At 42.8% G+C, this 25,884-nt stretch overlaps 1 protein-coding gene across 1 annotated transcript; it reads right to left on the bottom strand.

Moving 5' to 3' along the window:
- Positions 1-1,003: 1,003 nt before the first annotated feature.
- plekhm1 (pleckstrin homology domain containing, family M (with RUN domain) member 1) lies at positions 1,004-17,527 on the bottom strand. Its single transcript, XM_036533836.1, has 12 exons — positions 17,148-17,527; positions 14,788-14,880; positions 13,634-13,881; positions 12,050-12,688; positions 10,286-10,718; positions 9,411-9,585; positions 6,780-7,703; positions 5,291-5,436; positions 4,926-5,119; positions 4,555-4,618; positions 4,229-4,386; positions 1,004-3,093 (listed from the first exon to the last, which is right to left on the bottom strand). The coding sequence occupies exons 2-12, from the start codon at positions 14,839-14,841 to the stop codon at positions 2,985-2,987; spliced, it is 3,144 nt and encodes a 1,047-aa protein (XP_036389729.1). The 5' UTR covers positions 14,842-14,880; positions 17,148-17,527; the 3' UTR covers positions 1,004-2,984.
- Positions 17,528-25,884: the final 8,357 nt, after the last annotated feature.

Raw genomic sequence — 25,884 nt, forward strand, 5'->3', positions numbered from 1 at the left:
CACCTATGTCTGGAACACTGACAATTACAGTGTGGGCGTTTCAGAATAGGATCCTGTGCATAGCTTGAAGTAGTAACACACCGCTCCCTATACAGTTGTGTGCTGCCCCCTAATGGGCACAGTCTAGCAGAGCAGTTTATTTCAAACACAAGGACTGTTTTTGATCTAAACTGCATTCTTTAAAAAATCTAGCAGAAAAATAAGCAATATGAGTATTTCCTATATCCCGTATGGGTGATTAAACAATAAAAAACCGTCAAAGCCCCTTAAACATATAACGCCTTGTCAAAAGAAAGGAAAAAACCCAGACAATTAACCCTTTATACTTCTGAAACTATTTTCAAAATTTGAATTACAACATATTACCCTGCTTGGAGAGAATAACCAAGCCTAATTAACTGAGTAGCAGTTTAAGACTCACTTAAACAAAGTATGAAATCCCTCTGAAATTCAACTGGAGAAAAAAAATCAACCAAGCTAAAAAAAAAAACCATGAACAGGTTGTGAGATTTCCAATGGGCAGTTGAAAACAAATGCATTATATTACATCAGAGAGTTCTAGTAGTATGGCAGTAACCTCTGAGCGTGGCCGTGTGGAGAACGATACATTTAGCATAACACACAGCTATTCACCAGGCTTGACATTTTCAAACCATTCTTCCTGGGGTAAGAGGCTAGCTCTAACTTCTTCCCTTCCAGATCTGTGACCATTGACCAGGTTCAGGCTTTGGTGCATTTGTGTGGGTAAAAGGAAGAAACGTCAAGTACCCTAATTCTACTACATGATGCATGCCACGGGCCTTGCTTACAGCTTCCAGTTCCCATCAATGGCAATTATGTGACACGTAGTGTTGAGAAATCATGCTTTTGATCACAGTGACAGACCTGTGTGTAAAAATGGCATAACCTGCTTGGTTCACTTTGGCCTGTATCACCTATGATCACTGATCAGAGACCATCAGGCAGTCTCATCTGTTTACAAGTTAGGTTGTAGCAGTATGGATAGATATCACCTATGGTTTTCTCAGTCAATCCTTATATATCCTTATATATTTGTCATAACATCCACATGGAACAGACTGGGAATTTATAATTTGGCTGCTCTCAGAAGTGAAGAGGCTACTTCAATCACTCTTTTAGACTATCTATTACCCTATTAGCAGTTCAAACTGCGGGCTTTTATGAAACTCTCAATTAGACCTAGGGTCTAAACGTACAATGTTTCATAAAGCAGTTAAGCTTTCACTTCTTTGCAAGCAGATCCACCTGGAGGAAATTGTTTTTACAACACCAGGCTCTGCAGTTCACAAACAGATTTAGTGAATTTAGCTGAATACGACCTAAACATTTTCACGTGGATATTCACACGTCTTCACTCATGAGATCAGTGCTGTCCAAGCAGATTAGGCCACTCTAAAAACAGGACCCTTCAGATCTTCAATCCATTTGGTGGATAAATTGGCATGACCCATTTAAGACGACCAATCAGGGAAGCTTTAGCTTTTCTTGTACATTTCTATTAGGACAAAAGAAAAATGGAGGTAACTCTAAGACATTTGATGTGCAAGACATATGGAATGCATAACTGCCACTACCAACTGTCAATACCTCTGAGCAATCAAAGATTCAAACATTTACTGCCACATACATTTACATTAGATGTGCTTTGACACAATTCTCACTGAGCAGTTTAATGCCACCTCCTGCTTTGTTCTAATTTTGTTCTTTTTGGCACAGCAGTTAAGTGAGGTTGCATGCTGCACATCTTTACAATCAGCAGACATCATATCACACAGTGAAAAACACAAACAGATAAAGGCACAAGCTACTTGAAACAAGTTCAGTATAATACAGGTGAAGATGTATTGAACAGGCGACTATCCCTGAAAAAGATGTGACTTGGGCCCAGATTCAATCAAACCAAAATGCGTTTTTGTCCTTAATTTTTAATTAATGAAGTCAGTGTAACATTCTTCTTTTTCTTCTCCTTACATCACATGAGTTCAGCAGATGTCTGAGGACAAAGTGCACTGCATTTGCATTAAATCAGGGCCTCGTTTTCGTAAACAACCCTTTAAAACAGGAAGTGTTTGCGTTTTCCTGTAAACACCAATGACTAACATCTGCATGCCACCAAGAAATGAAGATGTTAGCCTATGAAACTCACTTGAAATTTGGGATTTTGAGACGGAACTGTATTCCTTCACTTGACTCATTCCTTCACTTGGAAGAGGAAGGCTGGGGGTGATCGGGCCAGCAGCAAGTCAAAGATGATGGTGACTCATAGGCCACCTTAGATAAAGCTCTTCACCTCCTACAGTTCTCCTGTCAAAGACATGGATGCTATCCTGTAAATATTCCTTAATCATGGTATGATCTGCATAATGTTCACATATAGATATTGTTTATGTTGGCTGGAAGCTACTTCTAAATGAGTTAGACTGGTTGGTCGATGCTCTCGTTGACAGTGGACAATCAGCATAGCCCATGAAGCAAGTGCTGGATCTCCTGACGCTTTCACAGATGAAGGCAGAGCCATGCCGTCTTGCAGCTGTAGCTTGAGGAAAGGCAAGATTAAGGACTCTCTCTTCTTTCCTGAAACAACAGACAGCCCGTGGGGGCTGTGCGTGTCTGCTGGCTCAGAGGAGAAAGCCACTGGAGTGTGCGCATTCTGCCATCTCTCTGCAAAACCCGACCATGTCCACTGGTCAACGGCCATTGGATTAGGTGCGGCAAGAGGATGTAAGCTCCCGCACTATCCGTTTACAGTGTTTGTTTCGCCGAGGTGTGCGGTCACGCATGGAGTACATAATTGCACTTGTGGAGGCTGGTTCGCTGTGGAGATGCTACTGTCCCCGACTGGAGGCAGCTTGTCCCACCCCCTGGTGTCCTCGCGGAAGTTGTGCACCTTGAGGGCGGGTGGGGGGGTGACCAGGGACCGACAGGGGACTGATAGGGCATTGCGGGCCACGTAGTGCACAGCATCACTCTTGCTGCTCCCGCTCCAGGTACTTCTGGAGGCGCTGACAGCGGGGGCAAGAGGGTGACTGCGCTTTGCAAGTGGAGTGGAAAACTGTCTTGCACACTTTACACCTGTGGACAGAGGTTGGGAGTAAGCTGAACAGGGTTCAAACACAGAGAGCAAATACAAGGGCGTTCACTTCTGGTCTTAGAAGTGAAGACTGGCATTCATGGCTGTCTTAATTAGCTCAAATTACAGGAAACATAAAACAGGAAGTTCCTGTTTTACAGTAAGTGTTTTCTTCCTCTTTGCTCTTGAAATATGGTGGACTTAAAGCGACCACCTTGAAGACTGGGGAGAGTTTGTTTCAATTTAGTCAGTGAGAACCAAGGGCATGCCAAATGAAGGTAATTATTACAGTCATCACTTTAAATCCCCACTGTCAGAATTGATCCAATTTAGACCTCAGACCTAAAATAAATCGGTAAATTACAAAAAGTGAGGAAAGTGAGTGAAAACAAATAACAAGCTCATTCAAAATTCTGTCCTATGGGACACTGATCTTCTGTCCACCTTCATTTGAGAGAATTGGAAATACGCAGTAAAGGCACTCTGGTATCCTGTGGTCTGCCACAGGCCCAGGTAGAGCTAGGGACCCAGATACGCAATTATACATTTTTCACACATCAGGGTCCTGATTCTGACACGGAAACACGTGTCCAACAAAAGGAATAGGTGAGCCTAGCATAACTGTGGTATTTTATCAACACAAAGAACTTGGCTCAGAAGGCAGCAAGAGCGGCAAGTGGAATGAGAAACACTTTGCAGTGAGGTGCATGCTGGCCAATCAGGATGGCACTGCCTTCAAGCATGTTTGCCTTTGTGCTGTGGTGTGACGCTATTCTACAAACAATGGACAACACAACAGGCTTTGCTACAAGTTTAGAGGAAGAAGACAGCGGCATATGAAAGAACCAAAAAATGAACCGATTGTTGAAAGTGTTTTGCTATTAATAGACTGGAAACAATGACTGTATTGTGCTCAAACTCGCACTCACACACTTGGATATATATGTTCGAAATGAAATGCTTCTGTCAAACAATATGTTTGTCGTAAGGAAAATGAAACCGAAAATCGAAGTAAAGACGGTGACCAAACCCACATCCCTATGGGTCCAGGACAGTGAAGTTGCTCAGCACTGCCCTATTGCCCAGAACTGCCCTTTAGCCCAGCACTGTGCGTTTGTCCCAGGAAGCAAATCATACCTGGTGGTGGTCTCGAATTCGAAAGGGAAGATGATGCCATTGGCATTGCAGATCTGGCAGATGAAGCCCCTCTGTGTGCAGAGGTCACAGTGGTAGACGTGGTTGGATGCAAACTGGATCAGCGACTGCATGAAGGCCTCGTACTGCCCGTCAGCAATCTACACCCACACAGATGCGCAGGTGGGCAAGGGGGGGAGGGAAACTACTGTCATGGTTATGTTTAAGTCAGTTCATTTGCCACACTCAAGACACTCAATTTAGGCTAGTTAGCGACAAAGTGTGTTCTGAGATCATGAGGACAGAATTCAATGGAATGGCTACTGTACCTCTCGTAAATCCATCACACTGAACAGGTTGGAGGATTCCAGCAAATAATTCCTCTGGTCAAGCCTGAGAAGAGGAACTGGTTAGGAGCATTCAGCATTTTCTCACCATACAACAGTTCGTTCTGGTGATCTCAGCATTGTAAATCTTTGGCTATAGAAAACATGGGGCTCCCTCCCCTCCCTTCCCTTCCACTCATGCTCCCAACTCACATTACCAGCCATTCTCATGCATAACCATAATATAATAATACTGTAAAATCATTGTAACATTATAATATAATATTATAGTATAATAATGTAATATAACTAGCTAGTTGCTTTATGCAATACTGCTTTGTGATGAATACGTTGTGTTATTTGCGGTCACTCACTTGGCCTGGATTTTCTTGCTGACACCACTGCGGCAGGTCAGCAGATAATCGCCCAGCAGCCGCAGCCTCTGGCGGAGACTATGGGCCAGCGCCATGGGCTCGGCGTGGTCGCACAGGCCCGGGTTCAGTAAGTCCAGGTTCAGCAGCGGCTCCCGGGCCACCTGGACCAGCAGCTTGAGCGCGGGCCGCGAGACCTGTCCACAGAACGGAGCTGAGTCAGCCTCGCAGCTTAGCGTGGCAGCCAAGGGTTGGCGAAGCTTAACATTTTGTGCATGGACGTGTATTGCTGTACTGTGTTACGGAGCTACACACCGGCTTCCAACCTTTCCTCAAGACTGCGTGAAGCAGTCTCAGGAGCGTCTCACCTCTCGGGGGGTGAGGTCCCAGTTGTGCACCATGCGGGAGGGGATGATGATAGTGTCGCCGTGGTGACAGGAATCGCAGTAAAATTGCCCAGAGAACTCACACAACCTGGCCCTCCCCAAGGAAAAACCTATCTGCCGGGGACACCCTGAAAAGGAGAGGCACAGCTGTTAAAAACACACATACCCACTGCAGAAACGCATCTACTTCTCCTGCGCTCAGCTTAACAGCACTAGTATGGTTTGGCTTGGTGGGAATTGATTTTTTACTGGTTACTCTGGAAACTCCAGTAGAGAAATGGTGAAAAATTCCCAGCAATATAAACCAAAACATAGTCATAACAGAAATTCTGAAATCGTTTACAACACCACATAATTAAAATAAAATGCAAGTATAATTTATAAATGTACATAAGCAGAAACCAATGCAGAGTTTTCATCTCAAAAACGTTAAGTAAATAAAGGAACAAGTTAAGTAATAAAGGAACAAAAAAAGGAAGTAATATCGTGACACAGGCTAGTAATCTTACATAATTTCTCTGTCAGCAAAAACAGTACCTGACAGATTTAGGCATGCATAATTCAAAGGAATGTGTGCTCAGTTTAATTCAGAGAGATGCTTATGTCACGTTTCATTTAGAAAAAAGCCATATCTCACTCAAGTTTTCCATAAAACTTCCATAAACTGTTCAATCTGGCACAAGGTAATTTTCTTTGAGGCCTACTCTTGTTTGTTGGAGCCTAGTTACATAATATCCCTCTGAAAATAAACACTGAAAAACATGCTGAAAACAGGCTGAATTTTTTTTTAAGATAAGAAAATCCTGTCAAGATTTGTCAATGTTGGGTAAACCTAACAGAGTAGTGGGAACCTAATATGAAGTTGTATAACTGTTTCAGTAGGCAATGCTCAAGGCCTGTCACCTCCAGATGAATCACACACCACTGCTCTGAAATACTTTGGACTAGAGCCCGACTGATAAATCGCTAATTGCAGATATATTGGTATCAGTGTTTATAACGGCCGATAAAAGATGAGTTAAAAAGAAACGAAGACACGGAAGATGGATCCTTCAACCATGTTATGAGCATTGTCGTTGCGTAATTTGTCCAAAAGAAGGCACACTGCAACTCCACTGTTGGCAACACACATGTTTGGAATGCCACAAATCACAACAATCAGCTGACCCAAGCCGAGTCGAGCAGAGTAGCCCATGACGGAGATCAACCGTGTTCATGGTAAATTGATAATTGTCACGTGAAATACATTACTTAAATGAGAACAAATATGCCCCATCACTTCTCCTCTTAGCCTAAATAAGCCTGACAACATTCATGTCAGCCATGCCTGGTTTTGCTGCAGTAACGTGAAAGCCGGTACCGTCAGTTCCGTTTAACGTTACGGTAGTTGAGCGGCGTAGGCTAAGCTGCTGACAAACTCGATTGTAGGTTTAACAAGCACAGGTTGGGCACAACCAGGGTCCTCCCTCACCTGCGCATTTGAAGTTCTGCGCATCCAGCCCTTTCTCGGTGGGCAGGGCGCAGAGGTGGGGCAGCAGCACGGCGTCACCCTTCAGACTGTGCTGCACCAGCCTGTGGATGTTGCCCTGGGCGACCGTCACCGCGCCGCCGTCCTCGCATGAGTCCAGGTAGGAGTTGAGCGCCCCGCGGATGAGCCCCCTCCAGGAGCGCGCCTCCTCCCCGCTCTCCGCCTGCAGCTTCAGCGTGTCCCGCGCCGTCAGCACCTTGAAGAAGGCCGGGCCACCCAGCGAGGCGTCCGGCACCACGTCCCGGACGTTTTCGATGGGGTGGGTGAACCGGAGCACCTTCCTCCCGTCCTGCATGTGGAAGCCCTTCAGCGCCTCCAGGGACAGAGAAAAAACCAGCGGGGTCCAGGCCCGCTCGTCCTGGGAGAGGTAGAGCACCGCCTCCTTGATGGCATCTGGCTCGGGCTCGGCGGGCCGCGTCCAGTCCAGCTCGGGCCGCGCCCCCTGCTCGGGGCCCCCGTGCTCGGGGGTGGCCGGGGCCGAGGGGGAGGACGTGGAGGACGGGGCGTCGGTCTCGCCCCCGTCCGAGGCCTGCAGCACCTCCCACTGCTCGTCCCGCTGGGCCGGCCGGCACTTGTTGACGGCCTCGACGACGCGGTCCACCCAGTCCTCGGCCTCGTCCTGGGACGGAGCCCGCAGGCAGAGCCGCTTCCCCGGGAAGGCCAGCTCGAAGCGGCCGTCGGCGGCCGGCCGCACGCCCTCGCAGCGCAGCAGCGAGCAGTTGTCGCAGCAGGCGCGCTCGTCCGCGTTCAGGTAGAGGCGGAACTCGAAGGGCGAGAGCTCGCAGTAGTACTCCCGCCACATGCCCATCGCCCCCCGCCGCTCCAGATGGCCCAGCTTCAGGAGCCCACGGAAAGGGTTCGTCAGGCCTGGCGGGAACAGGTGGGCTCGTAAGCTGGGGGACAATCACACACCTCGTTCCACAAGTGCAGATACACAAAACCCAGCAGTGATGGAAAATATTTTATTCTTTTTTTTTTCTTTATTTCATCTGCATTTGTATTTTCAAGTGTGAGAGACCTTCCCAGTGAGATTTATCAAACACACTATAGCCTTCAACTACACTAAAAAGCCAGTGGTCGATTTTTATGGTGCTCTGTAAAAAGTTTTCCTTTTCTTGGAGCTGAAAGAGGATGTGTCATCCTACCAATGTTAAAAAAAGGCAGACTCCAGTTCTGAGGCTCTACACTACTCTGTTCTGGAACAATGAGCACAAATCAGTTTGGTAACATGCAAGCTGACGGTAGCAACTTCAATAGCAATTTGTTGAAATGAAAAGCAAGAGAGAAAGCATAACTTTTAAAAGTGTAGAGCTGTAAACACCTAAGAGGAAGTAGCGGTGATCACTTATCTACTGACGTTAAAACGTACAAACAAGGAAGCCCAACGAGACACAGCAGGCTGAAGTTTTGCTATTGCACTGGTGTTTAGAGGAGTTTATAGACTCCTGAAGACAGCAGTTTATGAATCAAGCCCTGCTGCATGCACTGCACAAGTTCCACTGCAGATGAACATAGCAGTTTTGCCATTCCTGACCCAACAGGTCTCCTCCAACACAAGCGCCCTTTCATTCCGCTTGTCAATCGACAGAGAGGCGTGTTCCTCACCAGAGAACTTTAATTTCTATTAAAAATGGGAAAATTGTGACACATCTCCATTCTGAAGCCAATTCAAATTGTTCCAAGGACAAAATATAAATATGACTGCACAAAACACTGACATGCAGGCAAAAAATGCAATTAGAGTCAACATTCTTGTGTGTGTGTACAGGTTATTCTTTGGTGTTGGTGTGTTTTTGTGTGACTGACTCCGTGAGACACACCACCACAGGGGAGAAAAGTTGCAAGCGCATGACTTTTACGCTTATTTGTAGTTGCATTTTTGCAGCTGCGTCCAAGAGGTCTAAAAAAGAGCTATACAATCGTGATTTCAGTCACATGTACCAAAATGCCTGCGGTCTTTTCTCTTACTTCCCCAAGGGCAAGGCTAAAAAAAAAAGAGAGAATACAGCAATGTATTTGAGGAGCCTGAATGGGGCTCTGTGCTTTTGGTGGTTATTCCAAATTGAACTTCATCCCCCTTAATGCACCGCTTATAGATGAGAAGTCCCCAGAGCTGCACAGCTGCTCGCACTCACGACATGTTCATGACTCTGCAACTCATGGGCTAGAGAGACTGAGTCTGACACAGCATTCAGAATGGCAAGTAATGTTGCAGACTACAGTGATGTGGTTAATGTTTCAGACTACACAGGACAAGTCGTGATGCAACTGATACTCCAAGTCAAATTAATAATGCACTATGGCAGAGGAAACAGTGGGTAAAGAGAATGCGGACTTTATCAGATGCAAATTCCATTCAAATAAAAACTTAATGGTGGATGACTGAACATTTACGGTAAAGGAAATATGGCTTCATAAATAGGAAATGGAAATGCACAACATGAATTACAAGGCACACACCTAACCCATATTGGCTATAAACTAAGAACTTTGAACTCTGGAACAAACATGTGTGCTGTACTGCCCCAGGGCCGTAGTACCCTGTGTTTCCTTGTGTGTATATGAAGAGCTCACCAATCTGCCTGCGGTGTACTACGCTGGGAGGAGACTGCAGGGACTCGGGCTCTGTAGCAGGGGAGGCCGCTCCATTCCCATGGGCAGCGCTGGAACACAGTGCCTCCTCTGCCTCAGAGGTCTCCTCTGTGTGAGGCTTGTAGAAGTCATCCTCCGAGATCCAGGACCTGCACTTCTGAAAAGCATCAACATGTGAACGGCGGTCAGAGGTGGCCAAAAACAGGACTGACAAACCAACGGAAACAGTGAGAATATTTAAGCAGGCCCCATTACGGCACGTGAACTGTTTCCCAAACCCTTCTGCAAAACTGTGACAGAGATGAACATTTGAGTAAGTTTTGAGTTTCAAAGGCATTCTTCAAAGATTACTTGCTGTACTTAATGTTAAAGGAAAAAACCACGCTGAGGCGTGTTTATCTTAGAAAAATCCCCTGGTGTTTGCAGTACCGCCCTTATCATGCTGCAAGTAGCACTGACTGGGATTGACAACACACAGCCATTGTTCCCAGCTGATGGAGGGCACATTTAGTTTACTATTAAACGCCATACAGCAGTATCTGATGATTAATGCTGAATGCTAAAGTGGAACCAAAAATACACACAGTCGCACATTTACTCAGAGGAGCTGTTTATCTCATGTTTGTTTTCAAAGAAATAACAGTAGCTACTGCTGACAGCGTGTCCAGATGATTCAATCATTAGGCTTCCTGCCGTACGATAGGCACAAATGGCACAAACAGATGCAGTTACGTGAAAACGGAACTGACAATGATCAGAAGCTTGACTGGCCACATCCTTTCAGCATAATGCACAAACGTAAGGCATGAATGTGACTGAAAGGCTGTTAGAGGACTGGGCCCTGATGTGGCACTCACGGGGAAGCCAGTGGTCGGGGAATGCAGGGAGTCGGCGGACGTCCTCCTGCTCAGGACGCTGTCTGACCGCCGCGGTTGCGGAGGCTCCGCAGTGCATTCCACGGCCTCCGAGAGGGGGGCACACGGGGCTGCCTCGGCGACGGGCAGGCGCAGGGACGCCGGCCTCTCCGCAGTCTCGGGGGGTTCGGTAGGGATGACGGTCTCTGCATTTGCCGCCTCCTCCTCCTCCTCCTCTTCCTTCGGGGCAGGAGAGGCGGGGTCACAGGGCTCAGGGGCATCCATGATGGGGGTGAGGGGACAATGCGCCTCGCTGTCTGAGCCGCTGGACGCCGCCGTCTCCGACAGGTGGTCTGGGGCTAGGCTGGACACGTAGGAGTCATCACGCATGGAGTCCTGGCTGGACTGGGTGCTCTCCCCAAAATCTGCCAGCATGCTGCATGCAACCGGACACAGTGTTATGGAAACAATCTTGAGAATGAAAATCTATGCTAAACCAATGATATGGGTTTAGTCCAAAGTATTCTATATTTTTAGATTATTTATATGTAGGCCTGTTATATTGTGATTATTTATATGGAAATTATATTATTTATATATAGGCCTGTTCAGCAAATGTGCTTATCCAGTTTAACTAATTAGCACAATCCTTAAAAATTCTGCAATCCATTTACACAGCTAAATTTTACCAGAGAAATGAGAGACAGTAGGGTGCCAAGGTACAATGGCAGGGTCCACTATGGATCTGAACCCATGATTTTCAGGGTACTCTCCAACCACTGAATTAGTACTCAACCCTAGTCTGAGAGAAAAGCTCACCATGACCATGTTTACTCAAGTTGCTCAATGAGTTCCTAAGATAAAAACAAATCCTGTTGTATTGAAGGTGATAAAGTATCTTGGCTGCATAAACGCAGGTGGAAACACGGATGTTTTGCACAAAGAAATGTCAAAACCAGGTGAACATTCAGTTACGGCCTTAGTCGAGCCAAATTAATTGAGGGGATATTTGAAATGTAAAGGGCTAGTCGCTGTGCATTCCCAGGACCAGGGTTGGAAAGCATTACAATACAAGGATATCCAATGTTATATATGTTAATAAATGTTCAACTTCTACATAACACTTAATATGATGATTTATGACTTAATTCATGGTTTCATTAAACAATACACTTCTGCATACCTCAGCACTCATAACACAGTGTCTACAGCTCAGTGTACTTTACTTTTGTCTCTCTACAGTACAGGGAGTGCACTTTACTCCATTGCAGCCAAAGTCCAGGAAAACATACAACATCTGCTCAAATGCTTCCAGTTTCTATTTAAGTTAAACTGGTCTGAGCAGCTGTCACACATTTACAGATACTATACTGGTTCAAGCAAGCCAAGGAAAACCAACCCTTTAAGAAGAAAGTGTTGCTTGGTGCTGCAATGGGCACTGTTAAAGGTCAACCCCTATGCTTCTATTCATTCTTCTTATGTGCTGCAAGCATCGTCTGGATCACTATGCAAGAAATGGCTAGTAAATCCTTGCGCTTAAATCCAGACTGTCAGTTTCGTCCTACTCTCTCACACACACGGACATGCGCTGCTACTAATGTTTCGCTGAGGTTTTCACTCTGGATATAACCTTCCAGACTCATGTTGTGTAAGACAGCTTGTCTTACACGACCAAAACCTCAAGACAAGCAGAGGACTCTAGTAAACCTATGAGAGTTCGGTTTCTACTCGTTCCTACTCGTATGACCAAAAAAAACCCCAACTCACTCCTGCAAGGCCTTTTTAGACTCCTCCTCAGTGACGGCAGTCACATCTAGGTCACAGGGCCAGGGCTCTTTGTCGGGGCTCTTGTGTCCGTTGCCCTGCAGCAAGCTGTCGGAACTCAGGCTGGACGATAGCTGGGAGGAGCCTGTGGTGTCCAGGCTAAGGTTAGAGGAGGTCAGCTGTGCCCTCCCACCTGCCCCATGGCTGTGCCCTGGTCCCCGCTGCACCTCAATGGTGTCTGAGCCACCGGAGGACTGCGATGTCGTGTCCCAGGACTCCTTGCGCTTGGGTGCATCTGTCCGGGAGGGCACAGCGGGGAGATCCAGGGAGTCGGCGGCGGGGCAGAGGCCGGCCAGCGCCAGCGGCGTCACGGTCCACTCGTTCAGCACCGCCGACTTGTAGGAGAGCTGGAAGGTGAGGGAGGTCAGGCCCTGCAGGTAGCTGAGCAGCACCTCCCGCTCCTCCGGGTCCAGCAGCAGGGCCGTTGGCTGGTAGTATCCCGCCAGCTTGGAGCCCTCCCGCAGCAGGGACGTCAGGTAGCACTCCACCAGGCCATCGTTAAGCGCCAGCCGCACCCAGGACCGGCAGCGGCCCACGTCCGTGCTGATGAAGCTCAGCCTCTCCAGCTCCGTCACCACGTCTCTGCGGGAGGAGGGCAGGGTCTCGTGACGCTGACGCCATGACGACAAATACTCAGACACCACTGCTCTACTTACAGCTTTTTCCGTGTGTGTTTATTTACTATAGTTTCCTACTGAGAGTTAAGTGCTACGTCCAAGGAGTCCCTGGAGTACAGTATTCTCTGGAGTTCTCCATAGGTAGGCATTGAAGCGCAGTATTCCCTAATGTTGTTCATAGTACACGATATCAAAGACTGGGTAAACATGCTGAATTTGAATTTATAACTGTTGATTAGACTAAAAACCTACGATTAAAGAAGGCTGCAATGAAACTCAAAATCAAACTAAAATTGCATATATTTTAGTCCTTTTTCAAGGGTACAAAAAGTCCCAGGTAGAATTTCAATCCACAATGAGACAGTTGCTAGTTAGGTTCTAAGTCCTTAACTTCCACAAGTACTTATCTATGCTATCTATTAAATCCATCATATACATCTATTAACACTTCAACTACTTCTACACATAGTAACTCCAGAGTAAAAAAAATCAAACTGCCTCTGCTAACACTCACTCTCTGAGACTGACAACAAACATATACTTAGAACTGTATGTGTGCATTTAAATTTGAGAAAGTACATTTTAACCATATCACACAATACATGGGTAATTTAACATTATCGGATGACAAAGTTGGAATATGTGTTGAAATAACACATGAAGGACCTGCTTAAAAGAGAGGATGAATTAACTCAGAATTCCTAACAGAATTCCTCTGGGTCAAATCTGTGAAAACTCAGTTTTTCACACTTCTTCAATTTCCAAGAATAAAACGGAATGAATGACTTAATGGGCTGAGTGTCTACTACTAAGAAACACGTGAGATAGGGTGGATAGAAGTCGAGCTGTGTGACACTGATCTGCATCAGGACACATGTCACCTCACTGGACAGGCCCTGCTGTCACGCACCGGTGAGTGACCGTCTTCAGCAGGGCCCAGAAGACCGGCTGGGGAAGGGGACCCCGTGGCCCTGCCTTCCGGCCCCGCCCTCCAACCTCCACCCGGATGTGCTTGCTCTTGATGCCATGGATGAAGACAGCTTCCAGGGCACAGCAGAGGAGGTTGGCATCACCATCTTCACTGGTCACCACGGCATCCGTAGTCACGTAGCGTTTCTGCAGAGCTTTGAGTGACAACGCCAACTTCCCCTTTATCCACTGGAGTGGCAGAAGGGACAAAGAAACAGATTGAGATCATGGGGTGAGGTACAATGAAATTCAGCATTCGTCTCCTGTTCATTTTTGTTTTGGACACATGGCTGGTACTTGTGGTAACTATTCCCCAGTTCCTCAAATATTACCAAAAGCTAGACAGTGGGTCTCTGTTTTTGTACTTGTTCTTTTCCTTTTACTAAGCCATTTTGCATTTTGTCAATGCATAGGTCATTGCTATTGAGGAAATGCACAGTCATCTGATTTACAGCACGAGGCATCTGACTACATGACTCTGCCATGTACCAATGACAAAACATTCACCTGATTTCAACCGGTTACACAACATTTCATGGTTGACTAACTGTTCAAAAGGCCATTACAAAAGTCAGCCTGTCTGTCTTCAAGTGCATGTATTGTGCCTAGTGGCTAAGACTAAAAAAAAAGAATTTACTGGTTAAGAACAGTGACTGTGCGAACTTCATGTTCAAAGTGCAACTTTACCTCTCATTTCTCCTGATTCTACCAGCCTTTTGATGTGCAATTTAGTGTCTACAGAATATGAGTGCAACAAACTGTTCCATTACCACAAGTCCTTAAATCTTCAACAACTTAAATGACAGTGTTCACCTGACAAAATAAAATGCTCACTGTGTATAAAGCTTTTGCAAGTGTGCACAACTTCTCCAAAGACTAACATCATCAATTGTTCTGTGAGATAAGGTACCACCTTATACAGTTCTAACAGAATAATAATAATCACGTAATCATAGGTTGAGAGTATGTATCCCTTATGCTTACATTGAATACAATGGGAGAATACTTTCTGCACATCATTTAACAGTATGACCCACTGCTTTAGTAAATTGTATAGAGAAGCTAAGATACACAGAAGCTGCAGCTGATGTTTACCTGTTTGACTTCTTTCTGCTCTGGCCCGCTCTCTGGTGTATGAGTGGAAAGCATTTCACCTCCTTCACCTTTCCCTCAATCATGCATGACACTCTGAAACACACAGCAATCTGATTATAAAGCAAAATGTATGTGCTATTTATATTTTTATAAACATTAATACCACAGTAACAGTAATACACAACATGCCAGTCATCCATATGCTAAAAACAACTGTCAATGGTTGGCATTACATTACATTACATGCATTTAGCAGATGCTCTTCTCCAGAGTGACTTCCATCACATCAGAACATAAGTGTATCCATTCAGTTTAAACAAGCAACAGTGTTAGACCAGGCTTACAACCTTCCCAGACCAGTGAGTGTGAGCTTAACACTATTTCAGCCGGAAGATGGCCAGTGTTCACTGGAGGAAGTTCATTCCACCACTGAGGGACCAATACAGACAGAGATCATGTCTGAGAAGAGTGACCCTGTTGGGTCGGGACAGTCAGTTGCCCTGTAGATGCAGAGTGCAGTGATCTTGAGGGAGCAAAGAGTTTTAAGAGTGGTTGTAGGTATGAAGGGGCTGTCCCATTCACTGTCCTGTATGCCAGCACCAAGGCTTTGATGTGATGCAATGATGTGAGCAATGACAGGAAGCTAGTGAGGTGAGGTGAGGAGAGGAGTAACAACTATGTTTAGGGAGACTGTAGACAAGTCATGCAGTTGCATTTTGGATTAGTTGTAGAGGTTTGACTGTAATGAGGGAGTTACAGTGGTAACAAGAAGAACCTGTGCTCCCGACTAACTGCTACCACCTGAGAGGAGAAGGGCAGTTGGCTATCAAGCATTACACCAAGGCTTTTAACAATGCTGTTGGTGGTAAGGCTTGTAGAGTCTAGGCTGAGGGAGAGGTCTTGAAACAGGGAGGACATGGATGGGAGACAAAGCATCTCAGTTTCAGCCAGCTTCAGTTTCAGGTGGTGGTCCACCATCCACTGTGAAATGTCTTTGAAATGGCATCTGAGTTTGAAGTTATGCAAAGATGGCCCTTCAAATGGACTTAGACAAAGAGCATATGTAAAGATACTCAACTTGTGGCTGGGTGGAATGTATGGCACAGTCCTAAATTCTTCAACAGATTAGGCCATCAGGTGCCATCTTCCCTCACAATGGGTCACATGGTGTCACAATCACTCTATACCATACAAAGCTTGCTTACTTAGGTAACATTAACATCAGACTACCGCTGCCATTGCATGATGGCTTTCAGCTAACTTGCACTGTAAGAGGGCATTCCATGACTTGGTCACTAACAGAACAGAAATTATTTCCATCAGATGACACTGTGACAAGGGAAGTCTAGTCACACTTTTCAAACTGTGGAAATGTCTGCAGGCAGAAGTTCCTGAATTGCACGAGTCATGAGAACGAAGAAACAGCCAGCAGCAGAAACCAGCTACTCTGGAACATGTGAATTTTAATGTAAATTCAAGAAAGTGTACGAGAGTCAACTTTGAGCCCTTAAATGCACCCCTGCCAGAGTAGGTGTGACGTCGGTTAGGACGTTGAAATGTTACAAGCTATGTCATTTAACAAATCTTTCGTTATACATAAACGTGAACACTGCTCAGACACTAACGTTACACAATTCTGAGTAATTCCAAAATTTCCTCACATTTTTCAATCACCACAACCGTGCTCCCGAGTGCGAAAAACGATAAAGAAAACACATGAATATAAGTACACGAATGTAAATAAATGTTACTCTTCACGACGCCATGAAATATAACTAAACAAACATCTGAAATCAACTACCAACAGACACCTAATATTTTATTTTTGAACAAATAACATCTCGTCTACGATAAGCGAACATTAGCTAGCTACCAATAGCTAGCTATGTGACAATGTTTTGATAAATATCTTCAATATTAATTGTCCTGTTGGAAAGGTACCTATTGTTTATCGCTATGTTTGTCAGTGTAGACGTGTGTCTTTGTGATGTCAGAAAAGGAAGGAAACCTTGCTAACTCCTGCAGGCTAACAGCGGTATACCTAGGTAGGTTATCCTAGCAAACTAAAAAATACACAAACAGGAGCGCAGCCTTGTCAGCTAGCTAGTCTACATCAAGAACGTTAATGTTCTTTACTTCATTAGTAAAGTAGCTACGAAGATGCATTCATAATCCTAATTCTGATGCATAATACTAATTACAGTATAGTCGTCTACCTAAGAGTTTCCATCAGATTTAGTAGGTTAGCTAGGAGACTGAAAAGCAGGTAACGGAGCTGGCTGTGTGCTAGCACATTAGCTAAGGAGCTGACACAACCAACACTACAACTTGTCATTAAGAAAGGAAATGTCCGTCCTTACCGACCAAATGTTTTGCGCTGTACAGACATAAATGTAGGGATTTCCCAGAATGAACTGAGGTTTTTCAGCTAACGTCAGCTAGCAGAGAGTTAGAGGCCGAAATTCTCCCCAATCTTCTCACTCCACAGCACAGGCTGAAGGCTTGTGTGACAGCAGCCGGACTTCACATTCCACTGTTCTACAACCAATCAGGAATAAATGTATGCATATAACGACAGCTAGCTCGCTAACATTTTTATCTAGCCGACTCTCAACCTGAGAGTCGAGAAAGACAGGGTAACAAACAGTGAGTGGGTAAAAAATAAAACACACACAGCTAGTGTCAGGCAATATTATGCGACTTCGGTTGTAAGGCAGCGTGATGCATCATGGGACTGTGACGGACTGTTAGGCGTAAGCATACGTTTCGGAACTTAAAATCACCTGACACCAAAACACTGCGGCTGGTCGTGTTTCGTGTTTAAGTTGTGTCGGGCTGTTAAATTGGGCGGACTTCGGAAGGCCAGGCGTTCCGCCACTGACAAGGCAAATTTGCGGGGGGCGGGGACAGAGAGAGTGAAAGGAGAGGGGCCAAACGCTGTTTACGAGCGAATTTGGAACAGGACGATCCGTTCTCGGAAAACAGCGCAAGCTTACAGTGTGGCAGTTCAGTGAACCAGTTATTCCTCCTGAATAGGTATCGTTCGCTTGTAACGAGGAAACTGGATTTTCTGTTGCATTACATTTCATTTGTGTGATACTACTTCTGTTTTCCCTTGTATCAATAACTGGGACATTGAAATTTATTGCACGTCGCAGTTCGATTGTTAGAATTCATAACTGTTCTTCTTTATATACACATTTCTATCTCTTAGTAGTAGCTGTTGCAGTTCCTGATACCAACAAAGACATATTTCTGCTAAGGAAAATTATTAATATTTAAAATGTATAAATCGGTATTTTTACAGGTTGTAATACCAATAAAAAATTAATCATTTCAGACAGTGTGTGTATTCCAGACCAAAACAAATATGTATCAGGTGTAGGTAAATGTGGACATAAATCATAAATCCGTGGGAAATTATTATAATAACTCACTACAGTAATAATTGCCCTGTTTTTAGGATCATAATGGCATAAGAAACAAAAATAACACAATGAGATCCATTGAAAGTGAAGCATGTCTTGAACGTGAAGCATGTGAGCAATTATGCTGAACTACATTACATTTAGTCATTTACCAGACACTTTTATGAGTTCATTATTGAGTTCATTATTCTATATTGTGCTGCTAGACCCTTGTGATCACCGGAAGGTGCCTACTGTTGCTTCCTAAAAAGAGACTAAACTGGGGACTGTGCTCTACTTCCAAAGCCATAAAAGTATGGAAAAGCTTTCCTTAATCCTTAATTATTAACAAAAGGCAGGATGTATTTTAAGCCAAAAGGCTCCTCAATGTAATATGTACTTATTTTTACTCAAAGTTACGTTGCCATAATGTAGCTGCTCATATCATGTTAGTGTGGGCTGAATTGTGATACTGTATAGCTGTCACACCCCTGCTATCAATCGCTTTCTACACGGGGGTCTTTGGGATTCTCTTCTGTTTTTCACTCACTGGACCCTCCTCTGCTGAATGCATTGCTACCCCATGCTTACTCCAGTGCCTCCTTACTTTGCAATGCAAGGAAATCTTGCCCTGTAGGTCAGCAAAGAGGTCATTAAGATCATCCTATTCAATATTTGCACCTGTTGAAGGCTAGTTTTTTAAAAAGTTATTCTACCTACCCAAGCAGATGAAGTAGATTTGATCTAGAATTTTTACTTTTGCCTGCCACTAACAGATTGGTGGAAAATAGTCTAATTTTTATTTCACCAATTTTGAAGCTTTTTTTGGGTCTGTCCTCTAAAACAAGTAGTTCATTTTAATGATATCATTTATATCATTTTGCTTGTATAATAACTTCATATGTGTATTAAGTTCCTGTGGGACATCTTATAAACTGTTTAAATGGAATGGCATCTTTAAAGTGCTCTGTGAAAAGTTAGATGCTAAGGTGTGACTGGCCAATGCAGAATACATGTTTGTATTTCCCTCCTCCGAGGGTTAGGAAACACAGAAAGGGTGTTTAGAGCCTTCCCGTCCATATAACACCCCAAAGAGTAACCAAAGAGAAACTGTTTGGACACAAATAAAACTTTATCAAATTTACAACCACATCAGAACCATGCCATTTCTTTTTTTTTTACTTGGTAGTAGCTTGTTTTATGGTAGTATTCTTAGTATTCAAAGTACCTAAATATGCTTTCAAAATCACTGTTTCATGTGCTTGTTTTGAATAAATAATCATGTATTTGCATTAACGATGATATATACTGTACCTGCTATCAGCATTGTAATTGATATCATTCAGTTTCATTTTACTTGAAACACAGACCTTTTTTTAACCATAATGCATTTGATTAAAGTACAATGAGAGCCCCCAGAATAGAGTTATGTGCAATAACATAGTGATTGAAATAGCAGAAAGCCACTCATCTCTGTCTAAATCTGTTGTCCAGAAGCTTTCATGAGAGCAAAACTTAAGAGAAAAAAAGATGGAAAGACAGAAATCAGGAAATCCCTAGTATATGCATAGGACACTGATTCTATTCAGCTCTGGCCCTGCTTCCATGCTCCATCTAAGAGGTTCCGGTTGGTATTAAGAGGTTCTAGTGCTTTAGGTTTCTTCTATGGGATGTTCTGTTTTAAACCACACCCCATCAAGCATTTTGACAGTGAGCCAGCAAAGCAGAACACTCATAACTCCAAAATGGCAGGCAGAATGTAGAACACACTAACTGGTCCATATATTAAGAATCTGTAGTATTATCTATATACCATCATTACATTGTTGTCATTTAGTAGGATATATACTGAGACAGTTCTGGGGTAGGTACCTTGCTCAAGGGTACAGCAGCAATGTCCTAGCAGGGAATTGAACCAGCAACCTTTTGGTTATGAGCCCTGCTCCTTACCACTTTGCTACACTGCTGCCCCATGCTATATCTACTCACAAAGCTGCTTTAATCATTATTTAATGTTATAAAAGATTATACTCCTCTTCTACTGCAAAGCATCCCCTGGTTCTTCTCATTTCCTTACCATTTCCCACACTCCCTGTCCCCTAGACTTTCTCATTCCCTTCACAGCTTCTTCTTCGTTTTTTCCCCATTCCCACCACAATTTTTCCCTTTGTAAGGGCAAAGTGGGTCAAACATATGACCTCTGGTAAGTCAAATATGATGATGTCAACAGGTGATATACAGGCATTTATGTGCTACTAATTCACCATCACTCATTCCACATTATGAAAAGAGGTTATGAGACACCAGAGAGCACCTTGATCCTGTAGGTTACATTACAACTGCTGAGCAAGTGTTCTTCCACAGATGACTTCCATAGATGACAATATTGTTATGCCTTTATCCTCTGTGCCAATGTGATACATAATAGTACTGAGACATCCTCTGGTTGAAAATCCTTCTGCTATCCCTTCCCATGTTCCCTGACCCCTACCCCCTCTTCTCCTTTCAGAGTTGCACCTCGTAATGTCCACCCTCCCACTAAAGCTCACCTTTCTCCCTTTGTTAATGTGCAAGTTGAAATGGCTTACAGTCTGCCACCAATTAACCTTCACTGTTCATGCTACAGTTTACATTTTGATCACCCAAAGATAAGACTATTTCCCTTACACTCTTTGTGGAGGCTATCCTATAAGCCCAGGAGTGGATGGCCAAGTGTTCTCAACGTGCAGGTAGCTCCAGTAAACCAATGTCCAAACAATAGGTTCAGGTTGGGTGGCGTTCCCGTGTATTACAAACTTACGGACTTACATAAAATCAAACTTCACTTTATCTGGTGCAGATCAAAGGTGCTGGTGATATTAATAAAAGAAATTATGCTGTGATGCTTGTAGTGTGGAGTCATTTAATTTAGCTACGGTAAGAACCGTGTCTCCTCCGCCATCCACACCTTAACCTACTTAATATGTGAATGCCTGTTCATATACACCTGTGAACCCATGTGACTAACACCCAGTGCATTACACCCCCAAGTGGCTAAAACAAGAAAGACCAATAAACCCACAAATTAAAGGTGACTAAATGGCTCCTACACCCTTTACGAGTAACACAGACACAATGGTAAAAAAAGTTATTTCATGAATTGTCAACATTCAATAAAATTTAGAAAAAAGGTTCTGAGAGACTTGAAGCCATCACCATCTTATTCTGTTGAAAGTTTCTTTAGTTTCCCAACATCCTATCCCCCTTCTCAAAATTTACTCTTCTCCCTTTAATAGTCTTCCCCTACATTCCTTCGAAATCTTCCCTTTTGCCTCCTGCCTTCCTTCTTCCCCCTCTTCCCTTCATCTCAACGTCCTGTTCTTATGCAACCCTTGTCATTCCTCTCCACTCTTTTCCCCATCACCACCCCTCCCGTTCGACCTCTCCCTGAAAACAGTGGGATTTTTCTGTTGTATGCTTTTGAACACTTCTCCATACAATAATGATCATATTGTAATTTAGAAGGTACACAAAGATTCTCTTAGTGTTCAAAAATGCTGAAAAAAGACCAACAGACAACAAACAAAGTTACTGAAGCAAACTTAGGAAACATTGGTCAGATAGCTGGAGAGTAAAGTTGCCATTATAATTACCTTTCAGGATAGCTGGCTGGCTGATCATGAGCCTTTCTAACCCAGAAATGATAAACTATATGGCCAAAAGTATGTGGACATCCCTCCTAATTATTGAATTCAGGTGTTTCAGCCACACTGATTGTTAACAGGTACAGTACATAAAATCAAGCACACAGCCATGCAATCTCCACAGACAAACCTTGGAAGTAGAATTGGGTCTTACTGGAGTGCTCAGTGACTTTAAACCTGGCACTGTTATAAGATGCCATCTTTGCCACAAGTCAGTTCGTGAAATTTCTGCCCTGCTGGATCTGCCCCAGTCAACTGTAATTGAGGGGGGGGGGGGGGGGGGGGGTCCATATTAATGCACATGGTTTTGGATTGGGATGTCCAATAAGCTCATATAGGTGTTGTGGTCAGGTGTCCACATACTTTTGGCCATATAGTGTAGGTTGCAGCTGGTCAGGAATGGCAAATCTAGATGGGGATGTTAAGACCAACCTTTTAAGTCTGATGCCTGTTGTGAAATTGGAAGTAATAGGGAGTGTATTTTAGAAACGTGCAGCCTCTTGCAGTTACATTGCTATGTTCTTCTTCTTATTCTTTTCTTTTGTTTAGGAGCTGAGCTGGCTTGCTAGCTAGTTTTCATACACAACCAATATTGTGGTCATTTTCTGCCAGCCACAGAAGGTAATTTGAAAAAATGAACAGATGTGGCCACTAACTGAACATTGGAGTAGTGGTGAGAAGCATAACTTTCTACGTACATGTACATAACTAGTATTTACTTTTTTTAGTTAAATGAACATAGCTATAACTGCCTATCTAAACTTAACTGATGAATAAAAACAAATGCCCAAGACTATGTTTATGATAGACTGATTAAGCATATATTTTGGACTGTAATATTAAAAATGTAAAATAAAAAAAAAATTAAAATGAACTAAAACTAAAAATTAAATACATCACACACACACACACACACACACACACATATATATATATATATTTAAGAAACATAACCAATATGTCATAAACCAGTAAACAATTTATTATGAATAAAACAGGCGATAACATAAATAAATTAGAGATTTGTAAGGCCAATAAGGAGAATTTGTCGTCCTCATCTTGGTTTGTTGTGAATTCTTGTTATAGGTTGATCATGAGGCCGCGAACTTGTATTAGAAGTGTCTCGATTTCACTTTTCACAGTTTCCCATGCACATTTGCTGTAATGCTACAAATAAGAACGAACAATATCAAAACCAGACCATTGGAATCTTTATTGTGAGTTATTTTTTTACTTAAAACAACTGAAATTCATATAAATTCTATGGCATTTACGTTGTCTCAGGTGGTATGGATGCAATTTGAGACGTGAATAGATAACAGATATGATATTGTGGGAAATGGTTTGTATAGTCCTAAATCAGCATGACATTTTTTTTGGATACATTTAGCAGGTTCACCTAAAGCAGATCTTGCTACAATGCATACATGCAAAAGTCTACATTTCTTTTCATACAATTAATGTAGTCTGATTTTCTTATTCAGATGGATTGCAAAAATCTGCTATTTTAACTGATACTATAGTGATATGATCAATAGCCTTACCGTGTCTTTCAAGTAGTCTTCCAACTTTTGGAAATGATTCTTCACTTTCTTGTAGTTGTTTAATCTTTCATTCTGTTTCCATGGTTGCATCTGTACATCATAAAGAGGACAATGACTGGAGTCATTCCTAAATTGGACCACTTCAAGGGTAAAAAGGTTAAAATGTTTTTTGTTCAGGACTTACACACTGATCCAGATCTAATGTCAGTCGGTGAATATTCATGTTGAGACTAGCAAGCCGTTCTTCATCCCAAGAGGCAGCCTCAAGATTTTTTTGGAAGATATTCAACATCTGAAGAAATGTCTCATGGACCGTTTTCATGGCATCTCCTTTCTGCAGTGACCCAACACAAATTTTACATTGGAATATTTCTCCAGGGGTGATAGAACACTTTGCAAGACCAGTGACTTTGAGTCAAGTCTATTGCACATTGGTGTAGGTGTCAAATCACGTTAAGTTTTGTATTTTGCCTCCTTTTTCAGAAAACACGTTACCAAATATTTCCTTGTTAATTTGTTGGAGGAAAATACAATACCATACTGAACACAGCTATGGCTAGCTATATACAATTGATGAATAGCTACTAAAATGTTCAGCTACTGTTTTACCAGTATTAGGTTTTTAACATCTAGTAGATAAGGCTATGGAGTGATATAATAAAACTACGTAAATAATTAGACCTAGGGGTCTAGGTCTAATTCACTTGACATGGACAGAGGGGCCAAATCAAAGTGAGGTTTGCATCTTTCCTCATTTATCAGATTGCTGTATATTTATTTGTCTATTTGTTGGGTTCAAATACAATACAATACCAATACATTGTTAGCAGATGGTATCCAATACCATAGCAAAGGGTGCTTTCTGACACTTGTATGCAGACTGGCTTAGATAACATTACGAATAACTATCAATATAAAATCAGACTAACAAATAAGAGAATGAAACATATAAAATTATATTGAATGAAGTGACAATGGTAAATAAATTTCATGATCACAGTTTTGACGCTTCATAAAATTATGGTGTTTGTTTTAAAATAGATAAATTCCTGAAGATGTTTAAGATTGATTAATAGTGATATCCATCACCTTTGATAGAAAAGATGCTTTCACTAAAATGTGTGACGCGCACAGCTCTGAAATTGCTTTTGTAATACCACGGTATTCATACCAATCCCATCTGCAGTATTTTTACCTGATTTTGATAGATAAAGCAAGACTGTGCAAGGATTTATTAAAAATAGCCTGAGGTAGCAATGCAGAATATAATTAACCAAAATTATTTCACCTGTAATGTGCATCTAAAGACTTTTTGCGTCTTTCTGAAGTTCACCTGGAGACTGCGGTCATTGGTTATTAAACACTCGTTGGGTACGCCTGTCCCCTGGAGAAAGACAGCAAAGTAGACGATGCATCCATTTTAACAGTTAGAACCTACTCCTTGGTTATTAAATGGTTACTAAAATAGATATACATACTGTTCTGCAAAACAAATTTTATAAATACCCAGACGTACCATTCCATTAAGTGCCTCCCAGATCTCACCGTATTTCATCTCCACCTCTGTCCAGTTGCATTGGTGGCAAGCGGTATGGAGGACACAGAGCGCGCTAATAATGACATATCTCAGAGCCATGATTAAATTAGTGATTATTCAGTATAAACCCAAATTTGAATCTCTGACAGGTTTTGACGTATTTATATACAAACTTTAAAATGGAAAGTGAATGGGGCTTTCACGACGCAACCTTGACATTTCGAATTTTGATTTGCGAAAGAGGTGCATAGTAAATAGACTTAATTAAATCAATGGAATAGTGTTCTCGTGTTAATTAATAAACGCGACAGAAGGGAGTGAAATTCTAGTAACTCAGAGATACGCCAAATAATAGTTATGGACAAATAATGACGGCCTATGCACAAACAAATATAAAATTAAATATTAAGCTTCCTGATTAAGTAATTCAAACGTGGATACCCTGTATTTATGAAAATTAATGTGATGCAGAGATTGAATTAATTACGTGGTATCCTTGAAAATAAAAGTATTACAGTTTTCAGAGAGAACCTGGGAGGAAATGTAGGCTATCAAGTATTGGATAAAATTAAACCTAAATGTAATTTTAATGTAGCTTAAAAATTGTCACTCAAATCGAATGCCTTATTACCAGGTGGGTATTGTATTCCGCCTAATTTAAAAAAAAATGGAATTACTTTGTATTTTGTCGCGGTGTTTGTAGTATACAGGTAAATTAAGATGTTTTATGATCCAATATTAACCCAGTCATTTTCCAGATGCACTGGCACAATGACTCGGTTAATATTGGAGTATAAAAAGCATTGTGTTCGGAGTCGTGTAGATGATAAAAAGCTGGACGTAACGTCGAATATTTTGCTCAACTTGGCTAAATTCTTTATACGCAAAGCTTTAAAAACCTGTTGTGGAAAATTTCTGATTAAGTG

Source organism: Megalops cyprinoides, chromosome 1 (assembly GCF_013368585.1).
Source record: "Megalops cyprinoides isolate fMegCyp1 chromosome 1, fMegCyp1.pri, whole genome shotgun sequence".
Classification (NCBI taxonomy): Eukaryota; Metazoa; Chordata; class Actinopteri; order Elopiformes; family Megalopidae; genus Megalops; species Megalops cyprinoides.